A 26,773-nucleotide genomic window follows, 5' to 3' on the forward strand; every position below is an offset into this window, starting at 1 on the left:
GCTTGATCTCATCCGAGCGCTGGAATCCTCTGCCCCACTGTTTCTTCCTCACAGGCTCCTGGGAGGAGAGAAACAGGAGGGTGCGAGGGGCGGAGTCGCTTTCTGCTGTAAGCGGTACGCCAATCAGGGGCTGCTTGACGGTGGCGAGCTGAGGCGAAGAGCTGCAAGGGGGGCTGGCTGCTCGAAGTGACGTGCTGCTTGTGAGGGTGGAGCGCAGGGAGCGGCGAGCTGGTCAGCGGTGATCTTGGTTGCTTGCTCAGTTGCCTCAGGTCTCGGATCCAGCGAAGAGATATCAGTCATCACTGAAGGAGAATGAATCAGACGGCCACTTATATAGCCCGATGCCCTGCCCCTTTTGGCGGGAATGGGTGGGCTCGCTCACCATAGGCTCGCGCAGCTCTGCTACACCGCCATTGGTTTGTTTCTATCGAACTCCACGAACCAATGGTCGTGCAGTTTCACTACGTGATTGAAAAAGGCTTCAGAAATTGCAGAAAAGGACTTTTGCCCATAGCATCTTAGCCTAAACGGCTCACGACGCAGTATGAGTGTAATATTGATAGGGAATCTGTTTTTTGGGGATTCATCTGACCATAGAAGCCAGTCCCATTTGAAGTTCCAGTCATATCTGACAACTGAATATGCTGGAGTTTGTTTTTGGATGAGTGAGGAAATTTTTTCTTGAAACCCTCCCGAACCACATGTGGTGATATAGGGGCTGTTTGATTTTTTTTTTTTTTTTTTTTGAAGCCTTCTGACCCCAAGATTCAACTAATCTCTGCAATTCTCCAGCTGTGATTCTTGGAGAGTCTTTGGCAACTCACCGTGCATTAGGACGATATAGACACACATCCTACTTCCATTCAGATTTGTAACATCTTTACTTGATTGGAACCTCTTAATTATTGCCCTGGTCATGGAAATGGGGATTTTCAGTTCTTTAGCTCTTTTATTACAGCTACTTTCTATTTTGTGAAGCTCAACAATTTTGTTCTGCACATCGGAACAATATTCTTTGGTTTTATTCCTTGTGATGGATGATTAAACAAACAAACAAACTTTTAAAAAATGACAAAGCAAAACAATTCCCCTTCATGAAGCACTAAGAAATTAGAAATTAGTAAACCAAGTGAATCAATCAATCAATCATCAATAATAAATTTTCAATCAATTAATAAACAAATAAGCAAACTTTTAAATGACAAAGCGAATAATTTCCCTCAAATGCTTACAAATTAGGCATTAAAGGGGTGGTTGATTGCGATTTCACTTTTTTAACGTTAGTTAGTGTATAATGTTCTAAAGCAGCAATTTAAAGCGATCCTAAAAATAAATATTTTCTCATCACTTACCCCAGTAAATCAAAAAATAAAATTCATCAAACATGGGTTTGTTTGTTTTTATGACAGCACATATTTCCACTTTGCTGCTCCCAGAGCTTGAATGTGGAGGTCGCTCCCTGCTTCTTCAGCTCTGTTTTCTCGGCCAAGGAACCAGTGATGTCTTGCTCCCTCTCTCCACACTTTATGTTTCAACTCACCCAAAAACTGCACAACACCTGCACATAATTTCCAGCTCAAAAGCACATCACTGGCCTTGAATAAGGACACATTGGCTCTCTTGTAACGTTTATTTGTTACTACAGAGAGTGAGTTATCTGGGTTTACATTCCATCCTCATGTCTGTATCTCCCTGATAGTACAACAGCGCCTTGCAGGGAAAAAACATTCAGTTCCGATGCAGTTCTCCTTTGAACATCAGGTGGAGACAAATATCTAAAAACAAAAATCAGTCATAATCATTTTAAGTAACATCTCATCTTAACTTACTAGGCCTTTTAATTTATTCGCAAAATATTTTTTCTTTGATGCAACAGAGCTCTTGTGATACACCTGATTTACAGGTGGTCACAACCTCAAAAATAACTATCATTATTTACCTACAGATGAGGACACCTGTTAATAGGGGGCACCTATACAAATTGTAAAAAAATATATATATATATATTTTTTTTTCAGTAAGCATTTCTCAAGGTATGCTGAAAGCCAATCTCTGCATAAATCTGTATAAGCTAATTAAATTGCAATGAAGTACTTGTTAAAAGGGGACACCAAGGTAAATTGCAATTGTTTTTTTTTTTTTTTTTTCAATGAATATTTCTCTAGATATGTTTGTTTTTGAAAGTCATGTTGTAGGCACATACCCTAAAGAATTTTACACCTTTATTGTCCCATGTTAATTTAACACAAACTGACCTCATAGCAGGGCATGTTGTCACAATGGAAACCCGCTGTTTTTGGTCACTGGTTGAAGAAGCACAAATCGTTATAGAAGATCACATTTATGAACTGAATATGATCACAGTGTGTATAAAAACATTTGATACCCCAACCTCGCCCCAAGCTGACATTTGTGACAAATGACGTTATAAATAATGCAACTTATACATTTAATGTACACTTATCATCTTTTGTGTAAAAATCTGAGAGATCTGCATCATGGATATGCAGCCGAAAAATTTAAAGATACAAAACAGATTTTGGTAGTAGCGTGGCGTTTATCATTCAGCAAAAAAGTAAAAATTACAGCATTTTTTTTTTTCATAGCGTAGGTTTTTTAGTTTACTGTAAAGTCAGTAAAGAGAGATATAAGATACAAAAGAAATTAATTCCTAAGAAGAGCATGAGTAGACATCTCGAAAAGGTTATTTTACACACAGACTATAAGCCGTCCTTTTCGCGTCCTGCGATGCCGTGACCTATAACTATTAGCCCAAGGCATGTTTTCATGCCTACTAAACCTGACCTATAGGTCCGGCCTACCATATATATCCCAGAGACAGAGGGTTTTCATGTTGAAAAAAACAGTAGGGACCTTCAGATGTCCTGTCTTCAAGTTCATAAATCCATAGCTTTGTTTTTGTCAGTGGAATTTGTCTTTAAGGAAGTCGGCTACATATAGTAACTTGTCTGGTGGCTTTGTCATGAAATGGATTTTACAGCATCAAATAAAAGACTTCTCTTTAAGTCTTTACATACATAGCCTATCACCAGAATTCAAACACAGCTCTGAGGATATTCTAGTTTTAATAAACAAAAAAAGGTCAGAGGTCATTTAACATTTGGTGCTAAATTTACTGCAGCCATGTTAACGCCTCACTGGCAAGTGTTTACAGAGTAAGAGCTTTGAGACGCGTCTCATTCCAGTCTCAGCGTCACTGTTTGTGCTCTTTCAGTCATGTTCTGACAGCAGTGTGTATGGGCATACCAGAGCAACATTCCCAAATGACACCTCTCTAGGTATACTTTTACATACGTCAACCTTATCTGCTTTTTTACTCTCTATCTTTTTGTGTGCACTTGTGAGACTAGTTGAGATCGGTTACAGACCTTTTGGAGAATGTGCAAGAGGCCATTTTTGTTCACCACATGATCTCAAGTTACAGACCTCATACTGTAACAGAATATTTTGAAGGGCCCAAAATGGGTGTGGATGATCAATAACATACTTTTCACATCACACTAGACATTCCTTTGTCAACTATTGTCAGCATCCTCACAGTTTAGATCTAATAAGGTTTGGTTTAGCAAAAAACTGTTTATTAAGAACTATTTTAATATCACATGTAACCATCATGTAAAAAGTAATAACATTTTCCTTACACTTCAAATATATGTGTGGACACGTTTTTTTTTTCTCTTTTTTTTTTTCCTGAAATGTGTTTACACTTCTGAGGAGGTCTGCAGTACATTAGAGTGCAGTTTAAGAGGATGTGGATGAGGTGTACTGTCCCAGAACTGAGATCATGAAGGTCAGGACCCCCTCAGAGAGATAATGTGAAACACCTGAGGCCCTGGAGGAGCTCAGAGCGCTTTCATACAGAGTCTACTGTTGAGAGTAAACCTGGTAAACCTGAGGCCCCACAGATATCAACACGGTTCCGGTGATAACCTTTGCATTATGGACTGAGTTTCATATAAAATGGGTCATTTGTTGCATAGACAAAAATGGCACGGCAATATTTTGCTTATTTAAATCTATGGACAATCCTTGTTTCTGTAAATTAAAAATATAGAAGGTTCTTAAATTTTTTCACTCATTTTAACGAATCAATGGACATGAATTTTCATGATTTACTGGATAAGGAGATGATCAGATTGGGGGGAAAAATCTACACATACATATATTTATTTATTTATATATATATATATATACTTAAAATTTCTACTCAAAATATTTTACAGATCGACATGACAATAAAAATGTATATTCATTATTATTTTAATGTTGGTTTTGTCTTATTTTCATATGTGGTAATAATTTTTTTTATATAATATTACAACAAAGGTATTTATTCTCAAAAACATCTGACAATAAGCAAGAATTTTCTATTAGACATCTCACTATACCCCACTACAGTATGTGTGGTTAATTATTTTTATTCCTTTGTTTAGCAATAATGTTGACAATGTTCAACAGTTTTTTTTGTAATTTTGATTTTAATGTTTATTTATTTGAAACTGATTTTCAAAAATAATCCCACAATGAGTAATATTCTGGAGTAAATAGACTGACAACTTAACCTTGTCTCCGCTTACCACATTTTTTTTTTTCATTAAGACATTAAAACAATTGAATAAATGATTTACTCATTAAAATGTAGAACATTTCAATGTAGAATTGTTAATTCAGTAACAGAGAATTCTGATCTAGCATTTGAATACTATTACAAGTATCTGTATGCATCCAAACAGTCTGGTCTTGCTTTAGATCAGCACAACCATCTTTTATGTAAATATATTTTTCACAAATAAAAAAAACAACAACAACACAATTACATTATTACATGCCAGAGAGAGAGAGAGAGAGAGAGAGAGAGAGAGAGAGAGAGAGAGAGAGAGAGAGAGAGAGAGAGAGAGAGAGAGAGAGAGAGAGAGAGAGAGAGAGAGAGAGAGAGAGAGAGAGAGAGAGAGAGAGAGAGAGAGAGAGAGAGAGAGAATTTGTGTGAATGTGAATTTAGGAAAAAGGTTCCGCTAGGAGCTGTGATGAAATGCCTCCCCAGGACACACACAACTGAGTCATGATGCTTTTATTTGAGGTCAGTATTACTTGTATAGTAAAGTGAACTGCAAAGCAATAGACACATGTTCCCTGCATGCAGTTTTCTTTATTGGGATAATATATAATGTGATCATTCTTATCGGTTTCATTCAGCTGTAAGAAAACTGGTATATACAGTTGTAGAATATACTCTCATACAATCATGCATTTGCTGGTGTGAGGTTACAAAGCATCTTTTCAGCACAGGATGCACTTGGTTAAATAAAAACTACTGTATTTTTGTTCAGCCCGTGTGTTGTAACAGCACATAATATATTTTCCTTAGACAGTAATAACACAGATCACATTCTTTGTCATCTGTACTCTTCTCAAAATAAGCCCTGAGCAAAAGGTCCTGTAAACAAGCATCACATTCAGTTACTCACTTCATGCTACTAATCTAAACTAATCAGCAACAATACATTCTGAATCTACTGTACCAACCTGTGCTGCTAACTGATTTGTTGCACTGATCACAAGTTTCTTCTCTCTTTTGAACAGATGAAATATCATAGACGTTTTCTTAAAAGAAACAGCACATCCAAAAATGAGACAATCAATCAGGATTTACTCACCCTTGCATGACTTTATTTCTTTAATGGAACGTTTTTACCAGAATGTTGACAGCTCATTTTCATAAAATGCAAGTGAATGAGGACTGAGGCTGCCAAGTTCAAAATATGTATGCAGGCATTATAGACGTAGTTTATATGACTTGCGCAGTACATTTAAGTCATATGATAGATCTGTGTGAGGAAAAGAAGAATTCAGTGAAAATCTTCCCTTACATTCATAATCATTGGTTATAATGAACACCATAATAATAACCAGTCAAGTTTGGCAACAATGACATCAAATCTGTCATGATGTGTTCTCTCATGCCATGTAAAACTATGCCAATACATATTTGATTTAAGAGCAACAGTGGAGGGAAATAACTGACTTCAGAAGAATACGAATACAGTGCATGATTCACTACTTTTTTGATAATTCAAAGGAATGGTTTACTCAAAAACGAAAATTTGCTCACCCTCAAGCCATCCAAAATGTAGATGAGTTTGTTTCTTCATTGGAACGGATTTGGACTAATTTACATCTCTTGCTCACCAATGGATCCTCTGCAGTGAATGGGTGCCGTCAGAATGAGAGTCCAAACGGCTGATAAAAACATCACAATAATCCACAAGTAAGTCGCACAACTTCAATCCATCAGTTAAGGTCTAGTGAAACAAAAAGCTCTTGTAAGTTTGTAAGAAACAAATCCATCATGGTGCTTTTAACATAACCGTTGCTTCCAGCTAAAATACAAGTCCTCTGTCCATAATGCAGTTTTCTCCCATGTCTCATCTAAAACAGTCTAACAACAGTTCTAAACTAATATATCAGTGGATTTTGATGTGAGAGGACAACAGGGCATGGATTTTCCACTGGAGGAAGTTTTATAACCAATTATGGACTGGTATTTTGGCCAGAAGTGAAGGTTTAAAGTTTAAAAGCCTTAATGATGGATTTGTTTCTCACATTAACTGGTGGACTGGAGTCATGTGGATTACTTGTGGATTATTGGGATATTTTTATCAGATGTTTGGTCTTTCATTCTGACGGCACCCAATCACTGCAGAGGATCCACTGGTGGTCAAGTGATGTTTGCTACATTTTTTCAAATCATGGTGGCCTAAGGGTGAATACATTTTCAGCAAATTTTTATATTTTGGGTGAACTGTACCATAATGCTGCTTTATTTGTAATTATTGGAGCTTGACAGAGCAGTCCAAATTCCCTTACATTGTATGAAAAAAAAGAAGTGTGAAGATTCTGCATCTCGCTTCTCATTTTGGGTTTGGAGCGAGGTGAGTAAAGTGATGATAGAATTTTCATTTTTGTGTGAACTATTCATTTAAGACTTTGGCAAACAATTTTTTGAGAAGTGCATGCTGTTTTCAAATGCAGTTTATTTTGTGCAGGATTGAGTATGATAAATAAGTATATTCACTTTGCCCAGTTGCTAAAACAGTTCATGCGATGCCGTTGCATGATGTAAATGGTCAGCTAGTCATTCCTTGGCAAGTCTCTGTATTAGTGAATACCATTCTGTCCGTTTCCGTGTAATGTAGGTGGGTGTTATGATCTGAGCGGGCAGGTGGGGACAGCCCTCGACTCTAGCACTCTCACATAGAGCCTCGGCATTACAGATCACATACATGCCACAGTCATAGCTGTTCTGTTGCGAGGGGCTTTGCTCCTCCACAAAGGGCACTTTTGCTCCAGTGCCTACAAAAGCCTCCAGCTTAGCTGCAATACGGCGAGCATGCAATGAGTTGCTTCCACTCTGGGAGTCGTAGTGGGAGAACTGGTTGGTGTCTCGCCGATAGAGAAGCAGGCTCCAATGGGAGCCACCGGCTGATTGATTAGAGTTGTCATTGACAGCCAAAAAAACCCACCGACGAGACGCAAGACTCAGCGGCTCCAGGAAAATGCTGAGTTCCTCTTGACATGAGGCGTACTTTATAAACTGAGCGACTTCAGGGCTGATGAAACAGACCTTCTCGCCCAAACTTTGGAAGCGTTCTGTTGCAAAATACTCAAAGGCAAAACCTATGACTTGATCGTTGAGCCAGTGGGGTCCGTTTAAAAGTGCCACATCTGAGCGCCGCAGGAGACTGTCCTGGTAGCTCAGTACCACTGGATCCATCCTCAAGGGAACCAGAATGACAGCAGCAGTTACTGTGGGGGTGAGACTTAAGAGATTTTATTGATTTACATGCATAGTACCAAGTTAATAACATGCTTTATCATCAAGTCAACTTTTTAATCGTCCTTCGCTAAACACTTCAGCTTATCCAAAATTCAGATGCTTGGCTATTAACTAGAAAGAGAGAACATATAACTCCAGTTTTAGCTGCTTTGCACTGGCTTCCTATAAAATTTTCCTCTATATTGCTAAATTATATTCCGTCAGGAATATTAGGAAAACTGGAGGTTCCAGCAACAGGTGAAAGAAAATTTAAAAGAACGTTCAAAATCTTTACACCATAGTTTTTAATTATGTATTATGTTGTTAACATACTATACTTTTACGCATTACGTTGTTTTTTAAACTTGTGTGATGCATTTGATGTTATGTTTTTTTTATTTGCTTAATTTGTTTTGTGCGTGTGACATTTGATGCTTGTGCTTCTACATAAAGCACTTTAAACTGCATTTTATGAATGAAAGGTGTTATTTAAATAATGATGTTTATTATGTTACATTATTATAATGAAACTGTTTATCCTATCCATCTATCTATCATCTATCTATCTATCGATCATCTTTAACTGTACTTTAACATAACACTTTATGTTCTTCTTACAATTTTGTATGGCTTTTAAATTATTTATATTAGTACAACTTAAAGTTACTCTGATCTGTAGTTCTTGTGTTAGTTTTAAGATATAAGACCATTTATACTGTCATTTTATAAGTGCTTCAGCGTTATTTAAAGTTGTCTTATTTGCAAAAACTGCACAAATCACACACTGCGCACGGATGCAGGCCAAACAAACAGCGATTTAAAAACAAATACATTCCGCTTCTCAGCTTTCTTCATAATTTTAATAATGACAGTCAGTCATCTACTTTGACAACATATCGTTTCTTACCTTGCTAAAGAAAGAGTCTCCTAAGTAAGCTCTCATAACGTCCACCTTTCTCTACCACAGGCGTAACGAGTGCAGGTGCCGTAAACCTTTCACTGTTGTTATTGAAAATGTCGCGCTTCTGCACGATTGCGACAGTGTTGAGGGGCAGAGCGCTTTTCCGTTTCTTCGCCTCACGTACACGCCTCTTTCCAATACCCAAAGGTGATTGGCTGACATTCGTGACGCAACTAATACGTTTTGCATCTCTGAAAGACAGCCACCGCCCATCGCCGCAGCTGACCCCGCCCAATTCCTCCCGACTCCGAGACCAGCGCGTCTAAACGCTGATAGAAGCAGCACTGATTAAGCAGAAAAAAAAACAGAAAGGAGTTTCAGCGAGCGAAGAAAAAAAAAACGCCGCACTGTTGGGAAATTTCAATGGGAAAAGGACTGTAGTCATTTTTTTAGTCAAAATGGCACAGCGGCACGTATGTTTGGACACGAGAAAGTTGCGAGGGACAATTTGAGAGAGACAGTTCTGGGATATTAGTAGACTCGAGCTGCGCTGGATTGGATCTGTCCTTAAAGGAGACGCGCAGCACACTGGATTTTTACATTGAACTCCGAGAGGTGAGCTTTAGTGTGTTAAAAAAGGATTTTCACTTGTGCTTTCGGCGAATTACACAAACAAACTCATCGTTCCCAGTTACCATGTTGACTCGAAGGTTCCCTGCAGACACCAGTTTTATCTCCGGCTTTATGTCTGTGGGTTCTCGGGACGTTTGCGCGTGGCATACGTGCAACGCTATATTGTGATAGTTCTTTTGCTTCGGTGCCAGCAGACATCAGGGTTACCAGTGAAGGGTGTAACTAGTATAACTGTGTTAGAATAACTCTGAGCTGACATTTCAAAGCGGCTGAGTAAACCTCTTTTAAAGTGTGACAGATGCCCTGGGTGGAGATGATGATGATGATGATGATGGTGCATGTATTATTGAACACTCACTTCAGCCTCAGTACTGCAGTAATCATGGGCCAAATCTGCACAGTCATCCGGACCCAGTCATAATGTTTCATTTTCCTTTCATTCACTGGTCTTTTTTTGGAGATACTGTGGCCCTGAAATTATGTGGGCACTCAAGTTAGAGTTAAAGGTGTATGAATGTCATTGCATTTAGCTAGCATCTACAAACAAATGATGCTACAGGTTTTTTTTTTTTTTTTTTTTTTTTTTTTTTTTTCTCAGAACTAACGTTACTTTTCTGAGCTATTTGGAATGTCTTTTAACCATCTGATTCAACTGTTGGGGCGGCCCAAGAGATTGTGCCAAGACATGACTTTACCCTGACAACTGTCTGGCCCTGTATATAACATCCAAAAAGTTAGTTAAAAACCTCTCGGTGAGGTCAGAGAGCTGTTTTCTTTTAAATCAGATTCATAAGTCACCACAATAGTTTGCTACTGTTCTAAAACTATGTGCTTAAAGAAAAAGTACAGTGGTGATATCATAGTTCTGAAATATTGTATTAATGTGTTTATATGACACTTATTTTAAGCATACCACATTGCTATAATTTATTTAAATAAATAATGTAAAAAAAACAACAACAACAGCACTACTAGACTTTTAAAAAAAATTATTTGTGAGAGATTTTTTTTAGAGAGGCTTTCAGTTTGAAACAAAATCACTTCACAGGTTTAAAATTCCTTGTTATTAAATATTAACGCAGAGCAGAAATAGAAAAGTTGCATCACATAGCCTGGGGGGGAGAAGGTAAGGCCGGATGAGAACACTCATTTTAGTGACTGCTTGAAATGGCCCTGTGGGTGTGAAATCCTTTTTTTTTTTTTTTTTTTTTTTTTTGCTTTTTTTTTTTCCCAAATGCTGTTTGTTTCTTTTTTCTTTTTCTAGATTCTGTTTAAATGGTTAAATTACATTTTAGTAATAAAAAAGCAAGTTTAACTGAAATCATGAACCTTCTGCAGTCTAACAGCCATTTATTAAAAGTTTAACATTACATTTAATACATTTGTCTCTGGATTCCATTTTAATGGTTGAATTAAACTTGAATCAAAAAGCATTTCATAACACTGGAACAATTTGATAATTTGTTAAAATTTTTAAAATATAGGGCCCTATGAAATATTTTAGTTTTTTTTTTTCACAGAAATTCTGTTGTCTGTTTTAATTTTTCTGTATGTATAATTTAATATTAACATTTTATTAATCTTTATAAATGTAATCAAATGAAAATTGAACAGTTCTTTTTTTTGCAAAGAAGAGTACAACAAAGGTTGTGTGATATACCTTAAAAAGAAAGTGTTAATAAATGTATTATCATTATCATTACATATTACAAAAGTAGTATGTAGTCATCAAAGTTTCTTTAATTTAAACTAAACTTTTATTTTGGCAGGTTGTAGTAGTGAAGACCTTTAAAGGGATACTCCACCGCAAAATGAAAATGTTGTCATTATTCACTTACCCCCATGTCGTTCCAAACCCGTAAAAGCTTTGTTCATCTTCGGAACACAATTTAAGATATTTTGGATGAAAACCGGGAGGCCTGTGACTGTGCCATAGACTGCCAAATACACTGAAAAAAGTGTTTCATTCATCCAATTAAAATAAAATTAGGGTAATGATTCACATCTATATTTTATTCACATCTATACATCTATGAAACCCTTTTTTCAGTGTAAATAACGATGTCAAGGTCCAGAAAAGTATGACAAGCATCGTCAGAATAGTCCATCTGCCATCAGTGATTCAACCGTAACATTATGAAGCGACGAGAATACTTTCTGTACACGAAGAAAACAAAAATAATGACTTTATTCAACAATTCCTCTTTTCTTCTTGTACAAAAAGTATTCTCGTCACTTCATAATGTTACAGTTGAATCACTGATGGCAGATGGACTATTTTGACGATGCTTTTCATACTTTCCTGGACCTTGACAGTGTTATTTATTAGGCAGTCTATGGGTCAGTCTCAAGCCTCCCTGTTTTCATCCAAAATATCTTAAATTGTGTTCCGAAGACGAACAAAGCTTTTATGGGTTTGGAACAACATGGGGGTAAGTGCATAATGACAAAATTTTCATTTTGGGATGGAGTATCCCTTTAAGTTTCCATGTATATTTGATATGACGGTAGTTTTTATCAAATGAAATGGTCAAATGCTCATGAAAGTGAACTCTCAGAGCAGCTCTGGAGATGAAGCTCATGCTCTGTTGTTCTCATATAGTGAGACGGCAGGCGCTGAAAACACCACAACTGTAATGCGTGCTTGAGCATGTGTTGTAGACTAAACTGCATCAGTCATTCACACAGAGACATGCAGAACATGCAGACTTCATTTTTAAATAGTTGTCTTTCTGCGCCTAAATAGTCACAGACACAAGTCCATTCGTGCTTTAAGCATACAGCCTACTCTTGATTGATCTAATATTAGCCATATTCCATGACATTCCGCATTATATTGTAAATTCCATTTTTATGACTTGATTCCGTGTTTCTGTCAGCATTGTTGGAACTCAGAGGGCCTTACTGTACTTTATGACTTCGGAAGAGGTCTAGCTTATTGTTAGAGGCTCTGTATGATGAACCTAGCTTGTAGGAGAAATCTGAAGCATTTTTTTTTACTACAACAATAAGAGGAAACTTTCATAGGAAGTAGTACAACTTTCTGCCAGCATCAAGTTGCCTGGATTGTACTGTGAAGGAGATGCAGTAAGTAAACCATCCTTCAGAAACACTTTATATGGACATATGTTGTATGCTCTGACTAAAACCTTTCAGCATAGTATAACCGTTCATCATCTAAACAAACCAAACATGAGTTACACTGTCTGTTTTTTATTGTATTTATCTCATAAATGTTTATCTTTTGAATATGTCAGCTGTTCTTCGGACAGTAAGTTATTTAGCTGAATTGCAGATTGCGGACAGCTGTAAGCACAAAGACAGCTGAAAAGGAGTATGGGTCATATTCCCGGGCTGTAAATAACTGGAAACAACACAACATTATTCCTTAAACCCTTCTGTATTTCAAACACAGACTGATGTGTGTTGACAGTTCATTGTTTGGTTACCATTCACGTCATTTTTCATATAAAGATGCTCACGCGATTGCCATGCTATTTTGCTTACTTTGTGCATTTTGACTTCAGAAATATGTGTATTGGGTTTCCATAGAGCCTAATTGACCGCAATATGTGCCAGTCCTAAATTATCATCAAGCAATAAATCATCTTGGATTTATGTATCTTGCAGGCTGTAATTTTTCTTGGAGCTTGTTTTCGAGATGATCTGAAATTCAAAGCCTGGTGTTATGTTTGTCCAATCCAAACAAATATTTGGAGTGGATTTGGATGTAATTCAGGTCCGTGTGTTGTCTAATTCCAGAACTTCCCTTTAAAATGACTTTTAAGCCTCTATAAACTCCCAGCAAAATGATTCACTGAGAAAATTATTTAATAATCTTTAATAAGTTATGATGGTTTTCCCTCATAGAATATGACATTTTAATGGTTAGTTCATGCAAAATTGGACTTAGTTAATCACCAGCTTGTCATTCCAAGAACATAAGTCTTTTGTTCATCTCTGAAATACAAATTAAAATATTTTTTTGATATTTCTTCTGTCCCTTAATTCCCTTTGTTTCTTCAAAAAAGTTCATAAAAACATTGTAAAAGTAATCCATATGAATAAGCAGTTTAATCCATGTCTTCTAAAGAGACACAAAATTCATTTATATGATAAACAGATTTAAATTAGGCTTTTATTCACACAGATGCATAGCATGTTTAATATGGATTCTTTTACAATCTCTTTCTGGTCTGTGTTTCCCAAAAGCTTTGTATTGTAGCTCCATTGCCCCCAATGGTCTCTATCAACTTATCTCACAATGCTTTTGAGAAACGCAGCCCTGCACTTTTTGTGTTTAAGTTTTGGCTGACTGGACCTTCAGAGATGGGACAAAAATCTTTCATGTTTCATTAAAAATATCTTAATTTATGTTTTAAAGAAGGAAAAAAAAAGGCTTATTAGTTTGAAATAACACAAGGGTTTGAACTAAGCCTTTATGTTAACTCAGTTTATTATGAATAGTTACTTGCTGATTGATTAAAACTCTAGATGTATCAATCTTTAGGAAGGCCTGTATACATTTAACAGACCTGTTCACATGGGTTTCCTTGCATTTACGTAAGTCAAGGTCTAGCCTTAAACATCTACAGATAGATCAGTGGGGAAAAGAGTGCATGTGTTTTTGAAAATGAGAATATTTTTAAATCAACACAACACTGAATGCACAAGATGCAATGTAATGGGCAGAGACATCTGTCTAGATGTAATTGGCTGTAGTGGCAGTGGTGTAGAGGGGATGAATTAAAGCCCAGCAAACTGTTGATATGCTAATTAAAGCTAAAATATCTAGATGAACTAGTCGTTGACTGGTTGTTTGTTAGAGGACTAATAGACCCATTCCTAATCTTTCACTTCACTCTATTGAAGCACTGAAAAAGTTATGAAAATCAACGTCTTCCCAGATTTGACCCTTCAAGACAAACCCTTGAGGCCATCATAATCGCTTTAGCTAACTTCTCTTCATTTGGGGATTTTGTGTTTTGTGCCATTGCAGAAGAGTTTCAGTGGTTTTTCATGCCCATCTTGAGTTGGATCCTCATTTAAACAAGAGAACAACTAAATCCATTGCTGTCATTAGCTTGTGATGAGTGTCTACAAGATGCCTCTGCATCCCTGAGAACAGATCCTGAAGGCAAGCTGTCACATTTCCTTCTTCCTGCTGGAATAGGAATGATTTAATAGTTCCCAGACAGTAACAATAAACAGAATGTTGCATGTAAGGGATAATCAATGGCTAGCCGGCTGTCCCGCTTATGCCATGGTCATTTCCCAGCATTCACATATTAAAGATGTTAATAATATTTGTGGTGCAATATTTGACCGGAACAATAAAATTGTTATTTTCATCAGTTACAACTTGTTAGATGTAGCATTCTACTCGCTTTAAATCAGACAGAGCAGACAAATATATTAAGTAGTGCAGTAAGATTACATTTATTTGAATGAATTATAGCATTTATTTGAATTAACTGTTGAGAGAGAAAGAGATGCGTGTGTGTGAAGTAGCCTACCTGCACCATGGTGATACTTTTGCTGATGAGAAATATGATGTAGCAATTTAAGCTTAGGTATTTTATACAGGTGCAGGGCAGTGTTGACAACAGCTTATTCAACTGTAACTGTATGCTACTATGGTTACCAATGTTTATAGGAAGCACATTAATATAAAACGTGATTAAACTGACCTGGAACTACCTGTGCAGTTAAACGAGTTTAATCAACACTGGCCAGCCAATCAGAATAGAGTATTCAGACAGACCATGGCATAATAGTGCATGTTGTATATTGGAATTAACATTTTATTTTATTTTTTTATTATTCTAAAAACGTTAAGAATATTTTGAATTGACCAAAAGTACTGAATGTTCTTTTCTTAAGAAAAAACTTTTTAAGAAGAATCCTCTTAAAATTCAGCATAAATAACAGAATAATATCTCAACTTGTCTTAAATCCCCAAAGGAAAGATGTTTTATGAATTTGAGTTGATTCAAATATTAAGCATTACAGCATAACACTAGCTACATAAAATACCTATTACTGTTATTAGGAATGTGCGCAAGTACTCTGAAGTGATATGAACGATAATGCAAATAATTATTGTTCAAGGTTATGCATGACGTGAATTTTTTTTCCTTTGGCAAGAACCACCATTTAAACACCAGAGCCTGCTATTTTTTTCAGTTTTGCAAGAATTGCACTTAGAAACTTTTTTTTTTTTTTTTGGTTACAAACTTCTTGTTCTTCTATTGCATGAATCTGGCCTAGGTCTTAGATATGACTCTGGGGTTTTCTTCCCTCGTTTTATTGACTTTGAGGTAAAAATCACAAGTCCAATCATGTAGAAAGTAAAAAGCAGTATTTCCTCAACAAACTGTGGGATTTAAGGCAGACATGCATTTAGTGTTTGTAGCACATCAGGGTTTGTTCCATTTCCTAACCTTAAGTATGAGCAGTAGCTAGTTATGCTTTAAAATACTTTGGATGTAGTACTTAGCTAGCTTAAGTAGGTAAGTAGGTACCTGTCTGCTCTTGATAAATGTGCAGCTGCAGAACAGGTGTTGACAAGCCACTTTTTGTAGTGTAGGGGCCCTAGTAAAGGGGGCACTGTAAAACTGGGTCGTTTCACTAAAAGTACATGACCGTAAGAGAAAAATAGGGCTGCTCTGACCTTCTTATCATAGTTAGAAGACACTGCACCTGATCTATTTAAGTTAAGTGGTCAGCACCAGTCCTGCTCTGTACATTATCATCTCTCCTTCAGTGTTTGACTGTAAGGCACTCGGGGGCCGCAGGAAAAATGTCAGAAACTGCTGGCTGTTTGAAGGGTAGGGAAGATTTATCAGTAGCTTATCTTGTCTCAAATCTTGGATTTGGTCTTAACATGAGTGCTCTGCAAAACCAGTTTGTACAGCAAGCCAAGAAACTACATATGAATGAAAAGGCTGTAAGTCATTTTCTTCATCTTTAATGGAATGGGGAGGTAAACGGTAAATTACTTGGTGCAAACTTCCTGTACATGTTGTTAATTACTCATATGGTTCAGACCTATATTTTCTTTCTTCTGTAAAACACAAAAGCAGATATTAGAACACAGTGTCAGAAATACAAAGCAGCTTGCTCTCTTTCACGCAACAAAAGTAAGTTGCTTTGGATAAAAGCTTCTGCTCAATGACTAAATGTAAATGTACATGTAAAAGTGGATGGTGATTTATAATGTCAAGCTTCAAAAAGCTCCATGCGTGATGTAACAAGATTCCAGGTGCAGTTTTCTGTCTACACTTATTGCTTTTCCTTGTAAAACTTGAGAGATTTATAATATAATGTTTCTAAACTTCCACAATGAATTTCATCTTGTCTGTGTTTAATGTCTAATGCACACATTCATGATCAGAAATGAACTTGTATGTTATAAGAAGAGCAAGACAAAGCATAAACAAAGCAGCCATTTCAGTTAGTACACAAACATTCATTCATCCTTACCAAAAGACCACTGGTGCTGTTGGAATGAACACAAATCTAATCTGCAAAACTTAAAGTGAACTTTAAAATCACTGTAAAATCAAAATTGACTTTATTTTTCACTGTAATGTCGCAGTTATTTTAACATGCACCTCATGATTTTTTAAATGTTCACACGATCATAATCTTTAATCATGTAATATGATGTGGCAGTATGCCAATATTGGTGTCTTTCTATATAATTAAAAACGTGGACTTTTCCATTACCAGCATAGTTCATACTTTTACTGTGTAGAAGTATGAGAATTTGGTACAGAGTCCAAGACTTGAAACATGTCAAACCAGTGGTGTTTCTGTTGCTTTTAGGCCTTTGTTTGGATTCTCCTTTTTCATTTGTACAGATTGGCTGTGTCAGAGCAATGATGGAAACAGGAAATTATAGGCCTTTTGATGACTGACATGAAGTCAGAGAAACCATATTTTCCTTTAGTGTAGTTTTAACTGTTATTTTACAGCTTAAATTACACCTTTATATAACTCTTGGACAGTGATTTGTATTATGAAGAAGGTCCAAAATTAGCTTTTTAAGGATCCTAATGTTTAAAAAGTGATTGTTGCAAAATGGTTCATTGCTGTTTATGCATCAGTAAACCAAGCCAGTGACTAAATTGTCTGTTGACTTCTCATTGTTCCTCTTAGTAGCATGGAAACCATCTGTTATTATTGAAATTATTAAATTATATAAAGAAAGTGAGCATAGAACACTACTTTATAGTTGCTAGAGCTGTCAATCACTTCAGTTCAGTGCATACTCAGTGATCAATGCTTAGCACTGCAGTGCGAGTATATCTAAATACAATATCATTTATTGTTAGTTAATTTCAGCACCTGTAATAGTTTTCAAATCAGGAGAAGACATGTTCCTTTAAATGGAGTGTTTAAATCAGAGTTCTGAAATCGGGGTAAAAATGGGGTTCTATTTCTAAATTCCAACAGTTTTTGATGTAAAACTCCTTATAAATGCATCTCATGAAATATTATAAAAAATGCAATTTGTGACCTCTTTAAAAAACATAAACGATTTTATAATGGACTGAATTAGGATAGAATTCATGGAATAACACTCTCTGAATGAGCGTGATTTTCTTTGTTTCTTCAGGGGTTAATATTATCAGTGAAATCCAGCTATGATGTGTGTTTGTTTATCTGGCAGACAATGTGCCGGGTGAGACGCCTTCTGGTGGGCTTCTTGTGTCCTCCTCCTGTCTGCTGCTGCCCTCAGGACACACTTTGCTCAGTCTAGCAGTTTGTCATGAAGTAGACATTTCTGAAGGGGAAATGGTGTGTGCATAATCCTCTTTACTGATATATCCAGCCTTAAAACATCTCATTCTCTCCCTGTAATGCCCATACAACTCACACATGCCTTAACTGGCTATAATAAGTAAAAAGTGACAAACTGACAGTGAACTTTCATTGTGGGCGGGGCTATCCAGCATTTTATGATTTTTACAAACCATGACCACTTTCTCTATTGATTGTTAGAGTTACAGTGCAACATCAAATGTCTGTACCTGGTTTCTTTCTTGTCAGAAACTAGCCAGCATAACTTAGGTAAAGGTGGGAGCTAATTATAACTTTAGGGAGGGCGGTTTGCTGCATCTGTTTTTAGTGGGTACAAGAAATAGTGCAGTGTGTTAAAGGTGCGGTATACTCATTAAAGTCAATATGAGCACAATAATGTCATGTTTTGGTTTTGGATCGGAGTCACTCTTCCTGTACCGCCCATGTTGGGGTCTTTGTCCCAGGAGCGGGCGCCATAGGGAGGACAGGAAAAAGACCATTGCCATGGAGACATTGACGAAGAGGCGGCTTACATGCCAGACCTCCACCTTTCTGTACTCACTTACTGACTGAGTCTCTCCTGTTCATTATTTTTAGTAGTAGCTCTTGATTGTACATTTAAATTGATTAGAAGCTTCATTTTTAAATATGTTTGAGTCAGCATTGCATTGAAATTGCACCATGGATGCAGAACATTCGGCTTGGGCTCTTTTGCAGAAATATTGTGTTCTCCTGACATGCAATAACAATAGCCAGAGAAACCAGGACACATGCTTGTGGATGTCAACACCTGTCAGCACTAAGCATTACACATGCATGTTTGTATTATAACATGGGATGCTGGGTAAATGAAACACAACTGCAGCTTCCATTTGGAAAGGCTTTAGATGCTGTGAGAAGGGTCTGCCTCAAACTAAAGGTCTTTTTTAATTAGAGTAAAGACATGACGTGGGCTTGAACCTGAGCCAAGGTTTGAATGGTTGTGAGGCCCGGCTGAGCACGTGCCGAGGTCAGCAGCCAGACACACTGGAGTGCCGCTCACCCCAGATCATATGTCTGTATGCAGGACTGCCATTGGCTAATGGTTCCAACTCCAGTGTGATGTCTATCTGGCAGGGATCAAATATAGCTGCATGCAGCTTTATTGTTGTGCATGCATACATAGGTCCCTGAGGACACTCTAGAGTGTCTGTGGAGGTGTAGCCTATAAAACATGAAATTTAAGTGCACTTTTATGACATGACATTCACTAATTACTTCTTTATAATTAACGATCTTTAAAGCATTATATAATGTAGTGTTGTATATCAGTGTTGTTTATCAAAAAGTGTTCCTGAGAAAATCAGGCTGGTTATGGATGAGGGTCCCTGCTTTGAAAACCTGGACCTCGAGGACCAGAATTGAAAACCCCTGGTATAAGTAATATTAATGGGAAACACTGCAGCATCAGTGTAGAATTAGTAATTCACTTTGCCCTTTTTGAAGTATGTGAATCAGTTTGAGTTCGATACTGGCATGTTAATTTGATCTTGATTCGATGAATGTAGACATGGTCCTGTGATGTTTAAATTCGTCTTTTGTGTAACTTTTTGGCATGGAAATTGTCTATATCTGGGTCAATAAAGTGAACTGAAAGTGATAAAACATTGCATTGTCTGTAGATTTGAAAAGAAGCACTGATGCATATGAAAGTGATAGTGTAAATCGACTTCTTTAGTGAATTTCTCCCAAACAAGGTCAGACCATGATTTATAGCTCTGTGATATGACTCATTCACTCCAGAAAGACTGTTCAGACCACCCTCTATGTTCCTAATTCATCTCCCTCTTGTGTAGCTTGAATGCTTTCGGCTGCACTAGTGTCGGGCCGTCATGATTGTCATGACTATCCATTACCACTATCACTGGCCTATCTAAATGCACTGTACTTACTGTTTACTCACAATCCTCATTACTGATTCAGAGCCCGATCGATAGTAATGACGCATAACCCTGCATCTCTTTGTGCACCCCGGGGGGTTTTTACTGGCATGATGAATAGACAGATTAAAATTTCAGTATTGATATTTTTCTGGTAAACCCTTGTGATCTAACTGTGCTTTAGGATCACATTATTATTTTAGTGGACAATGGATGAAAAATGATTCTACAGTAGTCACATACACATGAGTTATGTTGCATAGTCTCCTAGTCAGTAGTGATCAAGCCACAAGCAAGACATTTGATCTCCTTCATTTTCTAACCAACTGTGACCATGACAAAGCGTGCCACGACAAGACATTTTGGCGATCTCTTGGTTTCTTTTTCTGTTGCGCTGATTGAAAAATCAGTGTTTCAAAAAGTGTTTTGCATTAAATGCTAAATATTGAAATATTATAACTGTGTAGCTTTGCAGCATTTTTGTTCCTGGTTTAGGACACAGTGTTTGAACCAAATGTCCAGTGTTGGGGAGTGTTACATTAAAAGTTACATGTTACATCATTGTGTTACTTCCTAAGAAAATTACTTCGTTTTTATAGAAGCTTTTATTATATATTTTTTTCTCACAAAGAATGTCTCTTCCATAATGATACCACTATGCAATAATAATAATTAAAAAAAAAAATCTAAAAAGAAAAGTAGGCTAACTACTATGAAAAAAAGTACTTTTGTATTATGATGAAAATGTTTCACTTTAACCCTAATCTGTAACACGCATTACCCCCAAAACTGGTCATGACAGCCCTAGCGACTCCAACTTATTGTTTTCTTTTCCTAATAAAGTAATTTAAAAATCAACAAAAACAATGTTGATAGCATTGTGTCCAAATGTTGACACAAACTGAAGGACATGCTGTTTCTCTGCCATTTTTGGCTTATATACTTGCATGTTTCCTGCTCCAGCTCACTCTGAATCCCTTCAGACTGATACAAGCTTGAACTAAGTTTTGTGGGGTCAGCCAGTCCGATTTGTTGAAGTGTTAGTGTCTCTTTTGCTTGCAGTTCTAACATAAATATTCCATTGTTGGCTCCCTGACGGTGAAGAAATTGTTTAAATTTGTTTCATTTTGGCTTCATTTACCCTACACAATGTTGTCAAGTGACAGAATCAATCTGCTTGTTATATAACACATGGAAATTCCCCGTCTTCTTGCCTGAGGATATTCCTTGGTGAAAAGCAGTTTTGCTGTGGTTTTAATCCTGGAGTGGAGGAGAGAAGATCAGGGGCAGGTGTATCCTTCCAGATGTTTCTCATAGTGGTTTGTAACGGTCTGAGAAGGCCTGTGATACATTTGCATTTGCTCATTCTGTGCTGGGATGGGGAGTCGCAGTGAGGAGTGATGTCATCCCTCCTGTCCGTCTGCGGAATGGGAGACTGTGACTCCCCAGCAGGCTGCTGAATGACTAGAGACAGACTCTGGAATCCTCCCAAACCTCTTTACCATCTACTTCTCCCCACATGGAGGACCCTTTCTCTCAGTTCTGGAAAGTGTCCAAATTCACATTCTGTCTAGCTTAAATAGAATTAGTCTGTCTTAGTATTGTTGTAGGTATATATTACAGGGCTCCAAACAAAAAAATCGAGTAAGGAGCCATTGGCTCCTATAAGAAAAAAACTTAGGAGCCAAATAATTTTTTAGGTGCCACAGAATAAACGTGTTTTATTTATTTTATGATTATTATTATTTATTTATTTACATTTCAACATTTCAATCATACTGTCATGTATTTATGTCTCATCTTTTCTTGATTTTATCAGCATTTTAATCCATCTTGTAGATGACCTGGGAACTAAGGTTCACTTAAAGTGTGCACTAAATGTCTTTTCCAGTTTGAAATCTACAGTCACAAAGAATTGTTCATTACACAGAATCTGTACCAGTATCATTGAGCATAAGCATCACTTGGCCAATGAGTGTAGCTTGGGCTCCTCCTACATGAGACATTTCAGTAAGTTGTACTGTAGGATCTCTTATAAAATAGCCTACCTTTTGATGTTAAAGAGCAGGTCAGATGGTATTTTAAAATGTCCCAATATTGTATTGGAGTCCCCTACATCAGGTTTAAATGCATCTAAGGTCAGAAAACATTGTAATTTTCTCAGAATATACATTTAATATTAGAGTCATTTGCCAATGATTAGGAAATGATTCGTTTCAAGCAAGTTCGGAGCAAGCCCCTCCCTTCCTCAAGCCTACTCTGCTCTGATTGGTCAGCTGGCCAAACCTGTTGTGATTGGCACAGAGATGAGTCCTTGAGCCAGTTAGCCAGCGCTACCATTGACAAAGCACCTTTACATAAAACAATAATATAATCAATCCGTTCTTATAATGACATAAAATACAAAAACACTTATGCAAGCGAATCGTGCCCACAGCTAAAGTTTAGCTGCTAAACTGTGAACACTAGGTGGATACGTTAGCCGAGTGCTAACGTGACTAACTGATTAAACAATACAGTTTGTAAACCAAAATATGTCTACTGTAATGTTTGAAGAACGACAGACAAAAGACGCTTGGTCTTAACTTTTAATCAGAACGCAGAACAGTTGTATCACAGGAGCACCAGCCGAAATCACTCATCTCTCCCGCATTAACCCTGTAACTGCCAGTGCAGCACAATAAACAGCAGTTTCACAATTATTATTAAGTCTGTGTGCTACACTACATTCTTTATTATTAAACAAAGTAATTAGAACAACGTCAGTCTACAATAATCGACATATTCTTAGGTTCACTGCGAATTTTTAGAACTACTTCAGTAAGACAGTAATATCGTGCTTTACCTGGAAACCTAAAGCTGCACTAGGTATACATCACATATTGGCACAAAAAATTATATTTTGAGCACTCAATTGAAAATGTACACCTAACGTATCAATCGTACTACTTACAGGTCGTGGTTCAGAGAGCTTGTTAGTCCAAATTAAGAAGATTAGAAGCCAACGAAGATAAAAGCCCAGATTAGAGAAGCAGTTCTTGATAAAATGACAAGCACACAACAAAAGGCTCGAATTGTATTTCTGTGGTATCCTTGAACACCGCGTCTTCTCAACATGATGTAAACGCACTAATATCAAAAGTGTTTGTGGGCAGATCAGACTCTGTTCGTATTTCGCGGGCAGGCGGGGATTATGCAAATGTGTTACCCAGTGACGTACACCGGTAACAGGCAAAAGAGTCGAAAATATAACGACTCGTTATGGCGATTCAGGACCGACTCTCTCTTTTGAGAGACAATATCTTTATTTATCATGCAATTTTTTGATTAACAACTTTGCAGATTGTTTTCATTTAAGGATAGCTACGTTATAAACTGCAAAAGAGAGATTTTTCAAAAACCCATCTGACCTGCTCTTTAATTCATGTTCATTATGTACTATATTAGTAAAGAGAAAGATTAAATGGGTTCACTTGCTCTTGAACTGAGGCGCTAAAGCGACCGCGCCTGCCCCATTAAGGAGCGCCAAAACTGTATTTTATGAATTTCGTTATGAATTCGGAATAATTTTAAAGCTGGTACTTTTTATTAAAAAGTGACAAAGCACAGAGCTTTTTGCGATTACTGGACGGCAGTTACACTTCAAATAATGAAGTTCACGCATTAAAAGAACACAGACCAAGATCTTGTTTAGAAGAAGCCATATTAGTAATTATTATAAACGAGAATTGTTAATGATATTGCCAATATCCACACAGCTGACAGCTTTACCTGTTCTAGTTTGTTCAAGTTGTGCACGAAATAGACGCTGTATTTTCTGCACTTTCGCTTCTTACGTCTCCGTCATTTCTCTCTCGCTGCACAGCGGAGCTGCGTTTATCAGACTGTGTGCTTCAGCACTGATGTGCGGCAGAGATGAGGACTGTCTGAAACTCTCTTTTTCCACTAAAACTTTGTTTAATACGTGAACATAACAAAAGATTTGATCGCAAAACAATTAGGAAAAAAGGCATTATATTCAAATTTTTAAGTTGGATAGCAATAACACTCGGGCTGATTCTGGCTGAAATGCGTCTCGGTTCAGTCTCGGCATCGGTGAGAAGATAATGGGCCAGAGCCACGCCGACTCTACAAAACACTTCTGGCTGACAGACGGCTTCTTCCCTATGGGCCGATCTCTGCTGAAAGCTGTTGTACACGCGGCAGGTCCACACTCGGTGTAGTTGTGTGTATTAACCTTCAGCCCGAGCTCGTTTTATCACAGACGCTGCTAGAATGAAGCAAATCATCCACCTGAGAAAACTTTTTTATCGGTTAATTCCTGAGGAGCTTTCGGCGGGTAGTTGCCAGTGGCGACCTCAGCAAAAACATCACTCGCAAATTAATATTTATGGTCGCAAATGCAACTGTTTTAGTCGCAGTTTGGAGCCCTGTATTATTAATAATGAGAGATATACAATCTATAAAGAAAAGGATTTTTGCGATAGTTCATTTTTAACGTAGCTATTATTATTATTTTTTTAAATACCAGTAATTACATGGCTGGTTTTTATTATATAATATTTTTATATAAATGTGAATGTACCTTTTTTATTATTAAGCACTTCGTGAAGAGCATCAAAGGTTTCTATTTGTAACATGTTTTTGAAGCATTAAGGTTCAACAATAAAGCAATATTTTTAGCACCAAACGCAATGACCAATCAGAAGTGTTTAGTTAGCCAGTGGTGCATCTGCTCATTACTGTTTGTTCATTGTGAGATCATTGACTAAATTCTACATGTTTGCTAACCCTTTCATTATAACCAACAAAATGTGAAAACGGTGTAAATATAAAGCTCTATTCGCATAGGATTAGTATTATCTGGAGACTTTATTTAAAAATCAACCCCCCCCCCCCACACACACATATCTGAATGTCATGTGGCGCATTTGCACAGGATAAACCAAACCTGTGATTTTACTAGAATTTACTGACTTATCTCCCGGATATGATGACAAGGCTTTGCGTAACATTATATATCATAAACAGAAGAATGTTACTTACCACATGCTGCTGCTATACATGTCATCCATCTTCATCTAGTCATTATTTTTTCACTCTTCTGATGGTTTTCAGCTTTCTTTTTCTGCAAATTGAACTTGTATGGTGTATAGCGATATGACCCAGCACATAAAATACTATCAAAACACTCCTACGGTGCCTTTATTCTTTGCAAAAGATGGATAAAAAGGCACACAGGAAACAAAAACCTTGATATATGACCCCACCAAATTACAGAGATGCCGATTCGCACTGGACTAATATTATCACATAACCTCTGTGTTTTGGCGAAATATGGTAGGTAATTTGTGGGGGAAATTTTACTTTACAAATTACAGACATGGCCGATTCGCACGGGACTATCACAGACAACCTCCACAATTATTACAAAGGACTAGAGGTCACCAGGTAATACTACTCCCATGCGAATAGGGCTTTAGATTCAGTGTGCAGTGTAAATGGCTTCACTGATTATGGCAGGAGTTTTTGTGGGAGTTTCACTGAACTAAAGCTATTGACAGCATAAGTGATTAAAAAGGGATTTAAAAAAAATGTATTTGCTGTATGTATACATTTCTGTTCAAAAATTTGTAATATAAATATAACAACAGTGTATAAATAGGCCTATAAATAATACTTCATACACTATCATTCGTTTGGGGTTGGAGTTTTTTTTTTTAATGATTTTGAAATAATACTCAGTATGTACTTTCTCATCACTAGTGAAGTACATACTTGTAGTTTAGAATATTGTGAATGGTGAAGTAGTCCTTTCTCTTTGAAGAGATTTCAGGAAATGACAGTCTTCTGATCAGCAGCCTTATGCTCATGTGTCCAGCGAGAGAGGGAAAGTAAAGGACAGGGAGGGACGAGCAGACAGGAAACTGAAGAGCGTGGCATGCAGACGTACTGCTGTGATGCAGCAGTGAGGGGAAACGGGAGGGAATCTCTCTTTTTGAACAGCCTGTGTGTTGCTGGCTCTCTATGAAGAGTGGCTCTTGTAGATAAGGTCTCTAGAGTGAAATGTCACAAGCCAACACGGAAATTGTGTCAGAGTGGGAGAGAGTGAGAGGAGGGATTGTCTGTCTGTGCTTTGAACACTCCGTTTACTGTCATCCTCTCCAACAGCTTTGACACCAATCCACATGGAGTAGCTTTATAGTCCCAGCCACAGCAATAGGCTGGGCAGTTAAAGATAGCCCTTCCAAAGAATGAATTACGAAATGTCCTTTATTTTGTCTTTCTAGCATAGTGTGTGGAGCACCAGGAGAGAATAGCACCATAAATGCATTCTAAAAGTCCAGCATTGAAGCATTGTGATATAGCTTTGTGTGAGAAATATACCAAAATAAAATTATTCACTTAAGATATTCCCTTTTGCTCTAGGTCTCATATCACACTTCTGCATGTGATGCATTGACTAAACTAAAATGCTATATAATGTTAATCATGTATTCAAAATATGAATTTAAAAACAAAGGATAAACGTTATGTAACGCAGGAATTTTTTTTATTATAAATAAGCCTGAAATACAGGGAGACTCTTATATTTAGTGCATTACTAAACAATCGCCATAAAGTCAAACCTTGTCATAATTCATCAACGGTCTATCATAAGCAATCATTTGGCATAAA

The 26,773-nt window shown here is 37.1% G+C and overlaps 2 protein-coding genes across 14 annotated transcripts in view; one reads left to right on the forward strand and one right to left on the reverse strand.

Annotated features, from left to right (window-relative positions):
- Window positions 1-6,667: 6,667 nt before the first annotated feature.
- Window positions 6,668-8,923, reverse strand: LOC109057206 (sentrin-specific protease 8-like). 3 transcript variants are annotated; one of them, XM_019074413.2, is made up of 2 exons: window positions 8,742-8,923; window positions 6,668-7,793 (listed from the first exon to the last, which is right to left on the reverse strand). In XM_019074413.2, exon 2 carries the CDS (start codon window positions 7,790-7,792, stop codon window positions 7,154-7,156), a length of 639 nt encoding a protein of 212 aa, XP_018929958.1. In that variant the 5' UTR covers window position 7,793; window positions 8,742-8,923; the 3' UTR covers window positions 6,668-7,153. The 3 variants fall into 3 exon arrangements, with proteins under 3 accessions (XP_018929958.1, XP_018929957.1, XP_018929956.1); XM_019074412.2 differs by having other exon boundaries at window positions 6,668-7,838; window positions 8,742-8,919; XM_019074411.2 differs by having other exon boundaries at window positions 6,668-7,824; window positions 8,742-8,916.
- A 94-nt stretch (window positions 8,924-9,017) lies between these two features.
- LOC109084418 (unconventional myosin-IXAa) overlaps window positions 9,018-26,773 on the forward strand; it is a 138,923-nt gene continuing 121,167 nt past the window's right edge. For all 11 annotated transcript variants that reach the window (XM_042728530.1, XM_042728532.1, XM_042728533.1 and 8 more), the window contains exon 1: window positions 9,018-9,350. The gene's annotated coding sequence lies outside the window, so the exon portion shown is untranslated. The remainder of the gene's footprint in view (window positions 9,351-26,773) is intronic.

This window comes from Cyprinus carpio, chromosome B7 (assembly GCF_018340385.1).
Source record: "Cyprinus carpio isolate SPL01 chromosome B7, ASM1834038v1, whole genome shotgun sequence".
Lineage (NCBI taxonomy): Eukaryota > Metazoa > Chordata > Actinopteri > Cypriniformes > Cyprinidae > Cyprinus > Cyprinus carpio.

Excerpts from the sequence above, each read along its gene's own strand:
- LOC109057206 (XM_019074413.2), bottom strand. The coding sequence starts at position 7,792 with ATGGATCCAGTGGTACTGAGCTACCAGGACAGTCTCCTGCGGCGCTCA.